The sequence below is a fragment of the Hemiscyllium ocellatum genome, chromosome 40 (genome assembly GCF_020745735.1).
Source record: "Hemiscyllium ocellatum isolate sHemOce1 chromosome 40, sHemOce1.pat.X.cur, whole genome shotgun sequence".
Classification (NCBI taxonomy): domain Eukaryota; kingdom Metazoa; phylum Chordata; class Chondrichthyes; order Orectolobiformes; family Hemiscylliidae; genus Hemiscyllium; species Hemiscyllium ocellatum.
In genome coordinates, this window is record NC_083440.1 from 27619021 (window position 1) to 27636520 (window position 17500).

The following is a 17500-nucleotide window of genomic DNA, read 5'->3' on the forward strand; positions in this document are numbered from 1 at the left end:
GTCTCTCTCCCCCCCATCCCTCTCTCTCTCTCTCACCCCTCCCCCTTTCTCTCTGTCTGTCTCTGTCTGTCTCCCCCCTCTCTCTGTCTCTCTGTCTCTCCTTCTCCCTCCCTCTGTCTCTCTCCATCTCCCTGTCTCTCTCTCCCCTCCATCCCTCTCTCTCTCACCCCCTCCCACTTTCTCTCTCTCTGTCTCTGTCTGTCTCCCCCTCTGTCTCTCTCTCTCTCTCCTTCTCCCTTCCCTCTGTCTCTCTCCATCTCTCTGTCTCTCTCTCTCCCCCATCCCTCTCTCTCCCTCTCACTCCCTCCCCCTTTCTCTCTCTGTCTCTGTCTGTCTCCCCTCTCTCTGTCTCTCTCCTTCCCACTCCCTCTGTCTCTCTCCATCTCCCTCTCACTCTCTCTCTCTCTCTCTCCCTCCCAGATTTAAATCTGCTCTCAGATTTAAATCTAACCCTCAATCTCCTTCTGCCTGAGGAGGGGGTGTTCTGACCCACTCCCTCCCTCCCTCCCTCCGTAGCTCGGAATCTTTCAGTATAATCTCTCGGGAACACTCTGGCCCTCGTACGGACGCTCTGTGCCCTCGTTCCAGAATCTCTAACCCCTGCAACTCACCTCTCTTGCCCTCCCCTGTCGTTCCCTGTTAGTATCCCGGTGACCCCAGTTAACTCATCCCTTAGCCTTCGAAATACTACGAAAACGACGGCCTGTTTTGTCTGAGCTCTCCTCTCAACCGAACCTCCGCGGCCCGGGTAACGCTCATGTGAACCCACGCTGCGCCCGGTCCAGAGACGATCTCTTTCTTTCGTCACGTATCTCGGTCCACATCTGCCAGCAGTGCCCCGAGGCGTTTAACTCGGGCTTCGGAAACTAACCCGTTACTCACTGAGTCAGAGAGAGATGGACAGCACGGAAACAGACCCTTCGGCCCAACCCGTCCATGCCGACCCAGATATCCCAACCCAATCTAGTCCCACCTGCCAGCACCCGGCCCATATCCCCCCAAACCCTTCCTATTCATAAACCCATCCAGATGCCTCTTAAATGCTGTAATTGTACCAGCCTCCACCACTTCCTCTGGCAGCTCATTCCATACACGTACCACCCTCTGGGGGAAAAATTGCCCCTTAGGTCCCTTTTATATCTTTCCCCTCTCACCCTAAACCTATGCCCCTCTAGTTCTGGACTCCCCCACCCCAGGGGAAAAGACTTTGTCTATTTACCCTATCCATGTCCCTCATGATTTTATAAACCTCTATGAGGTCACCCCTCAGCCTCTTCACACACACTCACACACACGCTCACACAGACACACACACACACTCTCACACTCACACACTCACACACACACACACACACACACACAGACAGACAGACTGAGAGTCCATCCATTCTCTTCTCCACAGGATGTGAGTGTTAAACCGTTCAGTAAAGTGAAGCCCACCATACAGAAGCATCAAGGTAAGATATGGAATCTCCAAATCTGTCTCTCCCTCATCCTGTCCCCTCGTCCTCACTAACTCTCTCCCTTCCTCCCCTGCCTGCCGCTGTCTCTCTCTCTCTCCCTCTACACTTCTTCTACCTTTTTTTCTATCCACTGCTTTCTCTGACACTCTCTCTGTCTCTCTTTCTCTCGCTCTGTCCGTCCACCCTTTTCGAGTGGGCGGCACGGTGGCACAGTGGTTCGCACTGCTGCCTCATAGCGCCTGAGACCCGGGTTCAATTCCCGCCTCAGGCGACTGACTGTGTGGAGTTTGCACGTTCTCCCCGTGTCTGCGTGGGTTTCCTCCGGGTGCTCCGGTTTCCTCCCACAGTCACAAAGATGTGCGGGTCAGGTGAATTGGCCATGCTAAATTGCCCGTAGTGTTAGGTAAGGGTAAATGTAGGGGTACGGGTGGGTTGCGCTTCGGCGGGTCGGTGTGGACTTGTTGGGCCGAAGGCCTGTTTTCACACTGTAAGTAATCTAATCTAATCTAATCTGACTAGTTATTTCTTCCCATCTCTCTCTCTCTGTCTATCTGTCCATCTATTTCTCTCTCTTTCTCTCTCTCTCACAATATATATTTATCTATCTGATTTTCTCTCACTCTAGAACAGAGACCATGCCAGCGCAGTACAGGCCCTTCGGCCCTCTATGTTGTGCTGACCTGTGGAACCAATCTGAAGTCCATCTAACCTACACGATTCCATTCTCGTCTCTCTCTCTCTCTCTCTGTCTGGCTGTGGGTTTCTCTCTCTCTCTCTCTCTCACTCTCTGTCTTTGTATCTCTCTATCTGTCCCTTCTCTCCCTCTCCCTCTGACTCTCTCGCCCTCTATCTCTCTCTCTCTCTCTCTCTGTATCTGGGGGAAAGTGAGGACTGCAGATGCTGGAGATCAGAGTTGAGAGAGTGATGCTGGAAAAGCGCAGGAGGTCAGGCAGCGTCCAAGGGGTAGGAGAATCGACGTTTCGGGTAAGAGCCCTTCATCAGGAATGGTTTATGCCTGAAACGTTGATTCTCCTGCTCCTCAGATGCTGCCTATCAATCTGTCTATCTGTGTGCATTTCTCTCTCTCTCTGCCTCTTCCTCTCTTTCTCTGTCTCTATCTCTTCGTCTCTCCCTCTCTCTCCCCTTCATACACCCTTTCCCTCTCTTTGTCTCTCCCCCTCACTCTCCCCCTCTATCCCTCTCACTCTCGCCCACTCTCAGTCTCTCCCAATCCCTGCCCCCATCTGCCTCTCTATCCTCTCTCCCCCTCCCTCTCTCTCCCCCTCCCTCTCTCTCCCGCTCCCTCCCCACTCCCTCGCCCTCCCTCTCCCTCACCCCATCTCTCTCCCTCACCCCATCTCTCTCCCTCACCCCATCTCTCTCCCTCACCCCATCTGTCTCCCTCACCCCATCTCTCTCCCTCACCCCATCTCTCTCCCTCACCCCATCTCTCTCCCTCACCCCATTTCTCTCCCTCTCCCGCCCCATCTCTCCCCCCCTCCCTCTCTCTCCAACTCTCTCCCTCGCCCCCTCTCGCCCTCTCTGTCTCTCCCCCCCCTCCCCCACCTCCCTCTCCCTCCTCTCACCCCCTCCCTCTCTCTGTCTTTCCCTCTATCTCTCCCTGCTCTCCCTCCCGTTAACTCTCCATCTCCCTCTCCATCCCTCACTACGCTCTCTGCCTCTCCCTCTCCCCCTCTGCATAGTGCTCAGGGATGTGTTCAGGCCATGCTAAATTACCCCATAGTGCTCAGGGATGTGTAGGTTAGCGTGGATTGGCCATGCTAAATTACCCATAGTGCTCAGGGATGTGCAGCTTAGGGGGGATTGTCCTGCTCCTGGCCCACGTCCCTCCAACCCTTTCCTATTCATGCGTCTGTCCTTATCCAAAAACGTCCTTTAAACGTAAGAATTGTACCCACATTCCCCACTTCCTCAGGAAGGTCATTTCTCACGTCAACCATCCTCTGTGTAAAAGAAATCCCCTTCATGGCTTTTTTACATCTCTCCCCTTGAAGATGAGCTCCCTGGTCTTGAAATGCCCCATCCCAGGATAATGACAATTATCATTCACTCTACCTATCCCCCTTATTATATTATAAACCTCTATAAGGTCACCCCTCAGCCTCCGTCGCTCCAGGGAAAACAGCCCCAGCCTATCCAGCCTCTCCCTGTAGCTCTAACGCTCCAACCCTGGCAACATCCTGGTAAATACCTTCTGACCCCCTCTCCAGTTTCATAATCTCCTTCCTGTAACAAGCCAACTGGAACTGGACACAGTGCTCCAGACAGGACCTCACCAATGTCCTGTACAACCCCACCATAATGTCCCAAACGCCGACACTCAAAGGGCTGAGCATACAGATTAGAAACAGGAGGTGGAAGTGAAAAAGGCGACTGGCCGATCAGTCTCTGAATTGTTCACAAAGAGCAGACAGACTGAGTGTTGCTGCTGTTGTGAGGCAGGTACAGGTCAGCGGCGATGATGGAAATGGTCCCGTCACTTTCACAATCCTTCAGTTCGCAGAGTGGTCCAGAGTCTGGGGCTCTGATACCTTCGGACCGGGATTGAACGCAGAATGAGAGAGCATCCTTTCGTTTCCTTACGGCACCCTGAGTGAGAGAGGCTCCTCCTTTACCTGTCCCACAGGGGTAGCGAGGGGATAATCGTCTATCTGTGACCTTCACAGAGGGAGCTAACGCTCAGACCAAAGCTGGGACGCACAAGTCCCACAAGCAAACTCCAGTACTGTTGAAACTGGCCTTGTATTCTGTAAAGGGAAAACCACAAAATGTATTGATAACTGACAGAGAGGCTATTGTATCTCTCTGTCTCTTTCTCTCTGTCTGTCTGTCTGTCTCTCTCTGTCCCTCTCTGACTGTCTGTGTGTGTGTCTCTCTCTTTCTCTCTCTATATCTCTCTCTCTCCCACATGCTGTTTCTCTCTCTCCCATATCTCTTATAATTTCTTGCTCCTTCCATTTCTCACCCACTCTCCCATTAATTATTGTTCCTGCTATGTTCTGATTTTTTTTCTCTCTCTCTCTCCTCTTTAGGGATTAATTTAAATGGGACAAAAGAAAAGACATTCCTGATTATAATGCTACTAAGTTTTCCACCTATATCAGGTAAGACAAATTTGTGTTTCAAAACCATGAAAATTATCGGAAGTTTACAGCACAGAGAGAGAGCACATCTAATCCCGGACAACTGAGTAAACGCTCAGTATTAGTAAAACGTGGCCAAACTGACAGGGCCATCTCATGTTTACTGCTTATCAATAACTCCCATGTCTTCATTATTGTAACAAAGATGCAGGACAGGGTGATGCGTTGTGACTGAAGGGTGTGGGAGATCCTGGATGTTATCCTGCTCCAAGGCTCCCTCTGGCTCTGTCCTAGCCCACCAACACTAGGATTTCCTGTGGCCCACTTTATTACAATGAAAACACCAGGGCTTTTGATCTTCTCTGTCCCCCTCAAAGGTTTCTTTTTTACCCTGGGGTAAGTTCTCCCTGGGATCTACCCTTCCCTTTCCACACCAGGATTTCCCTTTGTCCCAGTTTCTCTCCCTCCTGGACTGAAATCGATTCTGGAAGTCAATCCGTGTTTTATGGACCAGCCCATACCCATCAGCCCCTTCAGCTGCTAACCTGACTGTTTTAACCCTCTGCTCTGCCCCATGAGCTTACACGACATCCACACTGAGACTACCCTCAGCCTTTATCTCCAGCCTTTTCAACTCACCTTCCTTTTTAAGTGTCAGGTTGTGAAGTTTAAGAGCTCTCTCTATTTCTTTCTCTGCCCTCTCTCTTCTTCCCTTTCTTCTGCTTTTAATTGTAAACCAAACGGTTTCATTTCTGCTGCCCTTTCCTGATCTCTCGCCTCTAACCCGAGCTGTTCCATTTGTAATTGAATCCTTGCCATCTCTATAGATGCTGAGGGTTTCTCCAGCAAGTGGAAATGCTGAGCTACTGCTGGAATTCTCTCTCCTTTCCTCACAGAACCTGGCAATCCCAATTCCAGCTTCTCCGCTCATTCCCGCAACTTGGTCTCACTCACCTTTTGCAAACCTTCTAACGTCACCGAATCCACATCCAGAAAACCTTTGGTGACTAAAAGAGCCATTACTCTCCCAGGCTTAGTCCACCCAACCAAACTGACACCCGAAATAAAGACACTAGCACCGACCACTCGCTGTTTAAAATCCAGGACGAGCCCCACCCCCCCAATCTGTTATGGACGAGGCCAGACCACTCAAAACATTCTTAACCAGGCAGACCAGGCCATAACTTTGCAATCTGTTTCAGCAAGTGTACAGTGAAAATTAAGTTAGCGAGGTTGGTGAGCAGGGTGTAGAACAGACAAAGATTTATTCACAAAATCACAAAAAGAAACATAAAATAAAGACCCCCTCCAGAACTCAGTCGATCCAAACTAGACTTCATCATGTTGTTCCAAATACCCACAACCGTCCCAATAAGCAAACTCCCTTTAAAACCCAGTACAGAGGGAACACATGTCGACAGGCTGAAGTTAGACAGAGAGACAGAGTTTCCACACAGCTCCATGTTGAATTCCCAACCAGTTCTCGACTGAACTGAACTGCTCAGCTAGAGAGCAGACCAATCCCCTTTCATTATACAGGTCACTTCTAGAACATGACCACTTGGCCTAAAGGCTCATCTGTTTCCATAGAAACAAAAGGCCTCTCCAAACCCTTCCCATCTCTGTACCAAACCAGCCTGATCGGAGCCCGGCCTGGTTTATTACCCCTCCTCTGAAATACATCCAGGGCAGAGTCTCCCTGAGCCAAGAAACAGCTTTAGATAAAAAGGGACCAGCTTTGTGCCACTAGCATGGACTTTGAGGGGCTGAGTGGCCTCCTTCTCTTGTCCCAGACTGTTCCAAATAGCTGTATCACCTCTGGAGGGTGTGGGTTGGGAATTGATCCTGGCTGCTTTCCCCTGATACAGCTGCAATGGATAAAGTCGCTGACGTTGGAGGGACTGTGACACTCCCGTGTCAGGTCGGGAATGTCACTATGTCCCAGGCCACTGTATACTGGCAAAAGCGCCTGGAAAATAAAGTCTTGTGCTATTGGAAGAATGGGAAAATGGATCCCAATTATCAGAACGAGGAATACCGGAACAGAAGTCGCATCTCACACAGTGAATTCCAGAAGGGGAACCTGTCACTGATAATTTCGAATCTGCGTCTGAATGATAGTGGAGAGTATGATTGTATCATCAGAACAAAAAACCAAGCAACTCCTGAGCGATACACCATTACTCTGAAAGTTAACAGTGAGTGCTGTCCTCAGTCCTGTCCTTATACCCCAGCTCAGGCTGTGTCTGTCTACGTCTGTGTGTATCTGTGTGTACACCTGTGTGTGTGTGTGTGTGTGTGTACATCTCTGTGTGTGTACATCTGTGTGTGTGTACATCTGTGTGTGTGTGTCTGTGTGTGTACATCTGTCTGTGTGCACATCTGTGTGTGTGTGTGTCTGTGTGTGTACATCTGTCTGTGTGCATCTGTGTGTGTGTATGTACATCTGTGTGTGTGTATGTACACCTGTGTGTGTACATCTGTGTGTGTGTGCACATCTGTGTGTGTGTGTGTGTGCACATCTGTGTGTGGATGTGTACATCTGTGTGTGGGTGTGTACATCTGTGTGTGTATGTGTCTGTGTACACCTGTGTGTGTCTGTGTACATCTGTGTGTGTGTACATCTGTGTGTGTGTCTGTGTACACCTGTGTGTGTACATCTGTGTGTGTGTGTACATCTGTGTGAGTGTGTGTGTGTACATCTGTGTGTGTACACCTGTGTGTACACATGTGTGTGTACGTGTGTGTGTGTGTGTGTGTGTGTGTGTGTACATCTGTGTGTGTGTGTGTGTGTGTGTACATCTGTGTGTGGGTGTACATCTGTGTGTGTGGGTGTGTACATCTGTGTGTGTACATCTGTGTGTGTGTATGTGTGTAAGTGTGTAAGTACGTGTGTGTTCATTGTGTGCACATGTTTTATGCATGTGTGTACGTGTGTGTGTGGAGGTGTTTGTGTGTGGGGGCATGTGTGGATGTGTGTGTACGCGCGTGTGGTGTGAGTGCACATGTTTGTGTGGATGTGTGTGCTGTGGGCATGTGTGTTTTTGAACGTGTGCGCGGATGCGTGTGTGCATATATGTGTGCGCAGATGTGTGTACATACCTGCGCCTGTGTGTGTACTGTGTGTTTGGGTGTGCATGTCTGTGCGGTGGTTTGTGTGTGGGCTATTGTGTGTGTCACTGTGTGTGTACGTCTCTGTCTCAGTGTAAGAGAGTGTGTGTGTGTGTGTGTGTGTGTGTGTGTGTGTGTGGGGCTCCCTTGTTATGTATCCTTGTCTCTTTATCCCCCTCACCCACGCTCACTACTCCTTCCTCTCTCTCTCTCTCTCTCTGCCTCGGACTCTCCCACTCTGTTAAAAGCTCTCTATCTGACTCTCTCTTTCTGTATTTCTGCTGACTTATGTGTGACTCGATGTTTGTCTCTCCTCTTCTCTGTCTCTCTCTCCTTTCTCCCTTTCCATATCTGTATCCCTCTCTCGGCCTCTTGCTGTATCTGTCTAACTGTCCCACCCTCTTTATTACACTCCATCTGGGTATTTATCTGTTCCTCTGAGTTACTCGCTCACTGGGTATTTCTCTCCCAGTCTCTGTCACACTCCCTCTCTCTCTGATTCCATCTTTCAGCTTTGGCCATAACCTGCTTCTGTATCTCTCTCTCTCTCTCTCTCTCTGTCTCACACAAAGCCAGCCTCAAACTCTCTTGTCCTGCCTTTGATCTGTGTTTTCCAGACCCTACAACTGTGGAACCGATAACAGTGGAGACTAATGGGGCCACTCTGCAGAATCAAACAGGTAAGATGTGGTGGAAATCTCACTCCAGGACCCAACAGTGACCCTGAAATGGAACCCAGTCCCCCACACAAACCCCCAGCACAACCACCAAGTGGCATAATGTAATCCCCCAAAATACAGTGAACAACACCATTACCCCCACACCCGAGTCTGAATGGAAAACTCAGGAACCACAACTGGGAGTCAGCGCTGAGGGAGGGTCAGTACTGAGGGAGGGTCAGCGCTGAGGGAGGGTCAGTACTGAGGGAGTGCCGCACTGTCGGAGGGTCAGTGCTGAGGGAGGGCCGCACTGTCGGAGGGTCAGTGCTGAGGGAGGGCCGCACTGTCGGAGGGTCAGTGCTGAGGGAGGGCCGCACTGTCGGAGGGTCAGTACTGAGGGAGCGCCGCACTGTTGGACTCTCTCTTTCTCTCTTACTTTCCCACTCTCCCTTTCTCTGTTGCTTCCTCTCTCTCGGTCTTTCTGTCACATGCACATACACTCACTCATTCTCTCCCTCCCCCTCAACCTCTCCCTCCCCTTGTATCTCTCTCTCTCACTCACTCCCCTGCACTCTCTCTCTCTCTCACTCACTCCCCTGCACTCTCTCTCTCTCTCACTCACTCCCCCGCACTCTCTCTCTCACTCCCAGCAGCACACTCTGTCAATCTCTCTCTCACGCGCTCTCACTCGCACTCTCTATCTCTCACTCTCTATCTCTCCCTCTCTCTCTCTCTCTCTCTCACCATGCCTGTCCTCTGTCTCTGATGTGGAGATACCTTCCTCCCTCTCTCTATCCATCTCTCTGTCGGATCCCTGAACTCACTGTCACTCTCTCTCTCTCTCTCTGATTCTCTCAGCCTCCTGCCTGAACAGGAGACAGATGGATGGGAGTTAAAGCTGATCTTAGCTCATCCTTCCTCTCCCTGCTCTCTTTCACAGATCCACCCGCCTCGAATAGACATCATTATTGCCTCATTCCATTAGCAATATTTCTGCTTCTCTGCGTCTGTGCGATTCTAGCTGTATGGGTGCGTGAGTAATCATTTGTGATCTTATTTCCAATCACTCATTATAGTGTTTGATGGGGGACAGTGTAGAGGGAGCTTTACTCTGTATCTAACCCCGTGCTGTCCCTGTCCTGGGAGTGTTTGATGGGAACAGTGTAGAGGGAGCTTTACTCTGTTTCTAACCCCGTGCTGTCCCTGTCCTGGGAGTGTTTGATGGGGACAGTGTAGAGGGAGCTTTACTCTGTATCTAACCCCGTGCTGTCCCTGTCCTGGGAGTGTTTGATGGGGACAGTGTAGAGGGAGCTTTACTCTGTTTCTAACCCCGTGCTGTCCCTGTCCTGGGAGTGTTTGATGGGGGACAGTGTAGAGGGAGCTTTACTCTGTATCTAACCCCGTGCTGTCCCTGTCCTGGAGTGTTTGATGGGGGACAGTGTAGAGGGAGCTTTACTCTGTATCTAACCCCGTGCTGTCCCTGTCCTGGGAGTGTTTGATGGGGGACAGTAGAAGCTTTATTTTCAGTTTTAAGAAGTGCTTAACTCTCAGTGTGAAAGAGTAGAGGGAGCTTTACTCTGGATCTAACCCTGCTTGGGATCTTACAGCAGGAAGCTGCCATTGGCGTTCTGGTGATCCCTGTCCAGAGGAGGTGCATCCTGTCAGGCAGCACCTGAGTAGAGCAGGGCTCTGGGGCTGTTGGTCACAGACTGTGTAGAGAATGATTCACTCTCTCACTCTCTCCCTCTCCCCCTCCTTCTCTCTCCCTCTCTCCCCACCTCGCCCTCTCTCTCACTCACCCCCTGTCTGCCCCCTCTCTCTTTCCTCCCTCTCTCTCTCCCTCTCTTTCTCTCTCTCTCTCTCTCCCACTCTCTCTCTCCCACTCTCTCCCTCCATCTCTCTCTCGCTCTCCCTGCTTCTCTCTCTCTCTCTCTCTCTCCCACTCTCTCCCTCCATCTCTCTCTCGCTCTGTCTCTCACAGGTTGGAGTAGAGCGCATTGACGGAGCGATGCAGAGAAAGCCTTGAATTCTTCAGTTGACAGCAGAATAAAAACATTCTTTGGGACACTCTGCTTCTCTTGTTGGATTCTTGTTGTCGAATCAGGGAGGCCTTTCGGCCCGTCCGTTTCCCTCCAGCTCTCTCTCCCTCACAATTGTCCGGCTGGGATTTAAGACCAGGAGCTCCCCAGGGCAGTGTCCCAAATTGGCAGGGGAGATGCCAGTGTTGTAGCTGTAACTGGAACAGCCTGGCGAGGGCATGGGCACCTTCCGGGGCAGGAATCTCCAGGGCGGGTGCCGGGACATTGGCAGGGGCCCGTAGTCTTTGCGGTATCCAGTGTCTCCCACCGTTCCCTGATATCACCCGGAGTGAGGCAGGAATCTGGGACCCGTGAGGCTGGGGACCAATGGAGGAAGCTGAACTGGAACTCTCACCCCCCACCCCCACTCCCCCAAACCCCACCTCCCACTCCCCACCACCCACACTCCCCCAAACCCCACTCCCCCAAACCCCACCACCCACATTCCCCACCCCCCACTCCCCCACCTCCCCACTCCCTCACTCCCCCACTCCCCCAAACCCCACTCCCCACCCCACACCCCCATCCCACACCCCCCCTTCCCTCCCCCCCCACTCCCCACTCCCCACCCTCCACTCCCCCACTCACCCCACACTCCGCACTCCCCACCCACCAACCCCCACTCCCCCACTCCCCACTCCCAACCTCCCCACTCCACCACCCCCAACTCCCCACCCCACACTCCCCCATTCCCCACCCCCCACTCGCCATCCCCCAACCTCGCCACTCCCCACACCCACATTCCCATCCCCACTCCCCCCACTCCCCACCCCCCACACCCCCACCCCCCCCCACCACCCACCACCACACCACCCACACTCCCCACTCCCTCACTCCCCCACTCCCCCAAACCCCACTCCCCCACTTCCCACCCCACACCCCCCATCCCACACCCCCCTTCCCTTCCCCCACTCCCCCCTCCCACACACTCCCCACTCCCCCCCACTCCCCCCTCCCCCACACTCCCCCACTCCCCCCTCCCCCACACTCCCCACTCCCCCACTCCCCCCTCCCCCACACTCCCCCCCTCCCCCCTCCCCCACCCTCCCCCACTCCCCCCCACTCCCCCACTCCCCCACACTCCCCACTCCCCCACACTCCCCCACTCCCCCACACACTCCCCACTCCCCACTCGCCCCTCCCCCCTCCCCCCACACTCCCCACTCCCCCCACTCCCCACTCCCCACCCCCCAACCTCCCCACTCCCCCACTCGCCACCCACCAACCCGCACTCCCCCACTCCCCACTCCCCCCACCCCACACTCCCACACACACTCCCCACCCCCACACTCCCCACTCCCCCACACTCCCCCACATTCCCCCACATTCCCCACACTCCTCACTCCCCCACCCCCCACTCCCCCCCACACCCCCACACCCCATCCCCCAACCTCCCCAACCTCCCCAACCCCCACACCCCACACCCCACACTCCATCCCCCAACCTCCCCACTCCCCCACCCACCCCACCTCCCCCACTCCCCCACACTCCCCACACTCCCCACCCCCCCACACCCCACTCCCCACTCCCCAATCCCCACACCCCCACCCCCACACTCCCACACACTCCCCACCCCCCACACCCCCACTCCCCCACCCCCACACTCCCCCACATTCCCCACACTCCTCACTCCCCCACTCCCCCACTTCCCCCCACACCCCACACCCCATCCCCCAACCTCCCCAACCCCCACACCCCACACCCCCCACACTCCATCCCCCACACTCCCCCACTCCCCCACACTCCCCAACTCTCCCCCCACTCCCCATTCCCCACTCCCCCCATCCCCCCCAATTCCCCCCCCCGGTCCCCAACACTCCCCCACACTCCCCATTCCCCACACCCCCACTCCCCCCAGTTCCCCCCAGTCCCCCCCACTCCCCCCCCCCCGGTCCCCAACACTCCCCCACACTCCCCATTCCCCACCCCCCACCTCCCCCCAGTTCCCCCCAGTCCCCCCCACTCCCCCCCACTCCCCCACACTCCCCACTCCCCCCACACTCCCCACTCCCCCACACTCCCCACTCCCCCCACTCCCCCCACTCCCCCCACTCCCCCCCCCCCACTCCCCACTCCCCCACACTCCCCACTCCCCCCTCTCCCCACTCCCCACTCCCCCACACTCCCCACTCCCCCCACTCCCCACCCCCCCACTCCCCACTCCCCACTCCCCACACTCCCCCACCCCCCACTCCCCACCCCACTCCCCCACACTCCCCACTCCCCCCACTCCCCACTCCCCACACTCCCCACCCCCCACCCCCCACTCCCCACTCCCCCACACTCCCCACTCCCCCCACTCCCCACCCCCCACTCTCCCCCACACTCCCACTCCCCACCCCCCACCCCCCACTCCCCCACAGTCCCCACACTCCCCACTCCCCACTCCCCCACACTCCCCCACTCCCCCACACTCCCCACTCCCCACACCCCCCACTCACCCACTCCCCCACACTCCCCACTCCCCCACCCCCATACCCACACTCCACACTCTCCACCCCGCCACTCCCCCACTCTCCCCCACACTCCCCCACACTCCCCCCCACTCCCCACTCCCCACTCCCCACACTCCCCCACACTCCCCACTCCCCACTCCCCACACTCCCCCACACTCCCCACTCCCCCACACTCCCCACTCCCCACACCCCCACTCACCCACTCCCCACTCACCCACACTCCCCACTCCCCCACTCCCCCATACTCCACACTCCACACTCTCCACCCCGCCACTCCCCCACACTCCCCCACACTCCCCCACACTCCCCCCCACTCCCCACTACCCACACTCCCCCACACTCCCCCACACTCCCCACTCCCCACTCCCCACACTCCCCCACTCCCCCACACTCCCCACTCCCACACTCCCCACACAACCTCCACTCCCCACTCCCCACTCCCCCCACACTCCCCCCACTCCCCACTCCCCCCACACCCCCCACACTCCCCCCACTCCCCACTCCCCCCACTCCCCCACACTCTCCACCCCCACACTCCCCCACACTCCCCCACCCCCCACACTCCCCCACATCCCCCACACTCCCCCACACTCCCCACCCCCACACTCCCCACACTCCCCACACTCCCCACACTCCCCACATTCCCCACATTCCCCACACTCCCCACACTCCCCACACTCCCCCACATTCCCCACTCCCCCACACTCCCCCACATTCCCCACTCCCCCACACTCCCCCACACTCCCCCACATTCCCCACTCCCCCACCCTCCCCACTCCCCACTCCCCCCCCCACTCTCCCCACTCCCTCACTGTCCCCACTCCCAACTCCCCCACTCTCCCACTCTCCCACTCCCCCCCCCCCCCACTCCCCACCCCTCTGCTCCCCACTCCCCACTCCCCCCGCACTTCCCCCACACTTCCCCCACTCCTCGATCCCACCAACTGTGAATGTTCTGAATCTCAATTATCTCTCAGAATATTAGAGATGGACATTGAAAGATCTGTCTCTGCCATGGCCATTACGTATACATTTCGGGACACCACATTTTGCACAGAACTGGATCACAATCGTTATGCGGTTAACGGCGAGGATGAGAAATACACAGTGAGACAACTGATGGGGATGATGGCAATATTATCAATTGTCCCAGCGATGTAGTGATATGGAGGCACCTGTGTGTGTTTCAGATTTCCAGCATCTCCACCACTTCTCTTTCAATGAAGAGGTTCACCAAACCTTTTCCCCTGCCATAGCCAGTGTGCTTGCAGCTTTGTTACAATAGGAACAGACACTGCTGCAGTCTGTCAGACACTGTCCTGCTGCTCCGTCTTGCCCTGCCGACAGGTAATGTCCTCACTCTGATCCAAGGGTGATTGCCCCCTCCAGTTGACAAACTCTGCCCTTGGATTGTTCCTGCTCCCACTTAGGGAAACGTTGGGAGTCTCTCCCTCCTTCTGTTCTCAGACATCCACAGTCTGACGAATTCGAGCAAAGGGATATTTCAGCACCTCCTTCAGCTGCTCTCTGAACTTAGTCTGGGTCACGGCGTAAATGATGGTGTTTGTGCAGCAACTCAGGAGTTGCAACATGAAGCCCCAGTCCAGCACAAAATCATCGAGATACATGAATTCATATCCCAGATCGGACAAACGGGTCCATATGGAATACAGCATCAGTACTGACCATAACAGAATAAAATTGGCAGAGATAACAAACAGCAAAACAATTGATTTCCTTCGACTCTCCATTTCGGAGTCTTTGGCGTTCTTGTCCCTATCACAAGCCCGGAGTCTCCTGCGGGCTCTGCTGGTCACTAAAATGTATCTAACCGTCAAAATATTGAGCAGCAGAACTAAGACAAATGGGAGACATGGGGTTATAATGTGATGGAGGAACTCGATTGTCACCCAGAATAGCGATTCTAGTATTGCCAGAGAATAGTTACAAAACCACGGGAGGTTCAACAATCTATAATTTTCCCACAACATAAAATACCAGAAAAGGTTCTTTAAACAGCTCACCACAGTCACTGCTCCGAGAATGAGAGATGCTGTTCTTGGAGTGCAATATCTGTTTTTCACTTTCTGCCAACAAATGGCCACAAACCGATCAAAGGTAAAAGTGACGGTGAACCAGACAGAACAGTCTGTAGCTGCATAAAGCAGGACGGCGTGGATGTTACACAAGGGGGTGGACTTCAAGAAGATAAAATGTTCCTCAAAAACAATGGGGATGTGTCTCAGTATCAGGTCAAGGATAATAACAAGGAGATCTGCCACTGCCATGGCAACCAGGTAACGGGTGATACATTTCGAGAGACCACACTTTCCTTGGGCCAGGATTGCAATCGCCAATATGTTAACTGTGAGGACCAGAAAATGGAGATTGACATTACACACTGGGTATGGGGCACAGTTCTCACTTTTGCCTGAGATAGAGACTAGGATTAGAAGGGCACAAATCTATCAGACTGTTAGCAGGGCTGCAAGTGATGACCGAGGCCAGGGCTGGTCAGGTCTCAGGTGGAATTGAGAAACAAGAACCAGAATTTTGAAAACAAGGCAATGGTGGACAGGCGGTCAGTGCAGGTCAGAGAGCACACGGAGTGCAAGGGAGAGTGACACAGATCTTCAGCGAACAGACTCAGTGTACATTTCAAAAATGTGATTTGAATACCCTGTTCGACATTAAACCTGACGGGGGGACACGAGGGAAGGGAATGAAAATGCAGCCGGCACCATTTTATTGTCTTCAGGTGGTTCAGAGACCGCAGAGACTCTAAAGAGCCTCAAAATTACAGCCAGACAGGGAATATGGAGGGAAATATATTCCCTTTCTTTCGGATATAATTTGCAGGAACATAATAAATGGACATGGTACTGGGATGAAGTGGAAGGGGGTGGTCCATAAGGGATTCAATGATGAGGTGCTGACAGACAATGAAAGTGCAGAGGAATATTGGGCAAAAAAAAAACAAGAATTCCAAACTATCTCTGGGATCAGCCATGGAGGAGAGTGGAGATGATGGACAGGGGTCTGCAGTGCGATCGGTGGTAGTGCTGTGACTGACGGACCCTGGAAAGAGTGACATCATCCCCCCAGACATGGAGTTGCTAACAGCAGAGAGGTGATTAGACATGGTTTGTGGAATTAATAACAGGATATAGATACTTACCGGGGACCCCAACAATAGCCAGGATGGGATAGTAACCGGCCTGAATAACAACTAGCACATCCACGGTGCTCCAAGACCATGAAAGCCAATCCAGACTCTCAGAGAAACCCCTGTCCATTGCTACAACCTTCTGATCTCCTCTGGTCAGATTCTCACACCCTGTGGTAAGAAGGTTCCAATCCACTGCTCCCTGGTTCTGACCCAGTGTTCTAAGGTTCCAATCCATTGTCCCCAGGTTCCGTTTGACTGTTGTAAGGTTCCAATCCATTGTCCCCAGGTTCCATTTGACTGTTGTAAGGCTCCAATCCATTGTCCCCAGGTTCCGTTTGTCTGTTGTAAGAAGGTTCCAACCCACTGCTCCCTGGTTCTGACCCAGTGTTGTAAGATTTCACAGATCCTGTTCTCTCCTCTACGAGTCCCTCTGGAAACATTGATACCTGCTTGTGCCGACAGGAATATTCCCTGCTAACATTATCTGATGTTTCTTTTAAAAAAGCTTCTTCTTAAATTTAGAATGTGGAAACCCTCCAGTGACACTCCACCAATGTCCAGGGAGACTGACATTAACTACGGTCACTGAACAAATAACTTTCCTTACCTCATCTTGCTGGGGGAGTTGGGATCCAATTAAAAACAAAACCTGGAATTCAGGAGCCCTTGCAAGACTGGAATCGATGGGTACCCGTGGGCAAAATCTCCACGGATGGGTGTCAGGCTTGGCACACAGGAAGATGGTTGTGGTTGTTGGAGGGTCAGTCATCTCAGCTCCAGGACATCTCTGCAGGAGGTCCTCAGGGTCATGTCCTCGGTCCCAACCATCTTCAGCTGCTTCATCAATGACCTCCTCTCCATGATGAGGTCAGAAGGGAGGGATGGTCACCGCTGACTACACAGTGTTCAGTCCCATCTGGGACTCCTCAGATGCTGAAGTAGTCAATGTTTAAATGTAACAAGATCTGGACAAGATCCAGACTTGGGCTGACAAATGACAAGTAACATTCAAACCACGCAAATGCCAGGCTATGGTCATCATCAATAAGAGATGTTATAAGTGATTTCTGTCTAGGCTTTCTGAATCTCCGGAGAATAGTTCCTGACACTTGGCTAACTATTCTAACTCTAGGGATCTGATTCAGAACAACCGGGTCCTGCCTCCGAACTCTGCCAACCGCGGACTGTCCTTTAACCCTTGTATCAAGGGAGACTGTTCGCAAGGTTAAGTTCAAAAAGGCGAACTCCAAGTTGACTGGTATCAGCCCTTATCCCCACCGGCTATCACTTCTCCCGTGGCAAATCGAAATACTGCGAGACACACACAAACGGAGCAACAGATGTTTATTCAATCTTCGAAGATTGGGCGAGTTCCAAAAAGGACTTCGGAAGTCGCAACGGGTGATTTTACAGCACTAATACTTATACATTATTTTTCCATTCAAATACATTGGTGATAA

The 17500-nt window shown here is 53.5% G+C and overlaps 1 protein-coding gene across 1 annotated transcript; it reads left to right on the plus strand.

Annotated features, from left to right (window-relative positions):
• Window positions 1–1185: 1185 nt before the first annotated feature.
• Window positions 1186–10409, plus strand: LOC132834544 (programmed cell death 1 ligand 1-like). Its single transcript, XM_060853475.1, has 6 exons — window positions 1186–1457; window positions 4517–4588; window positions 6436–6765; window positions 8296–8358; window positions 9278–9366; window positions 10319–10409. Exons 2-6 carry the CDS (start codon window positions 4561–4563, stop codon window positions 10361–10363), a joined length of 555 nt encoding a protein of 184 aa, XP_060709458.1. The 5' UTR covers window positions 1186–1457; window positions 4517–4560; the 3' UTR covers window positions 10364–10409.
• Window positions 10410–17500: the final 7091 nt, after the last annotated feature.

Bases quoted from the DNA above. Each gene is read 5' to 3' on its own strand.
- LOC132834544 (XM_060853475.1), top strand. From the start codon at position 4,561: ATGCTACTAAGTTTTCCACCTATATCAG. The intron at 4,589-6,435 runs GTAAGACAAATT...CCCCTGATACAG, and splicing joins AAGTTTTCCACCTATATCAG to CTGCAATGGATAAAGTCGCT. The intron at 9,367-10,318 runs GTGCGTGAGTAA...TGTCTCTCACAG, and splicing joins GTGCGATTCTAGCTGTATGG to GTTGGAGTAGAGCGCATTGA.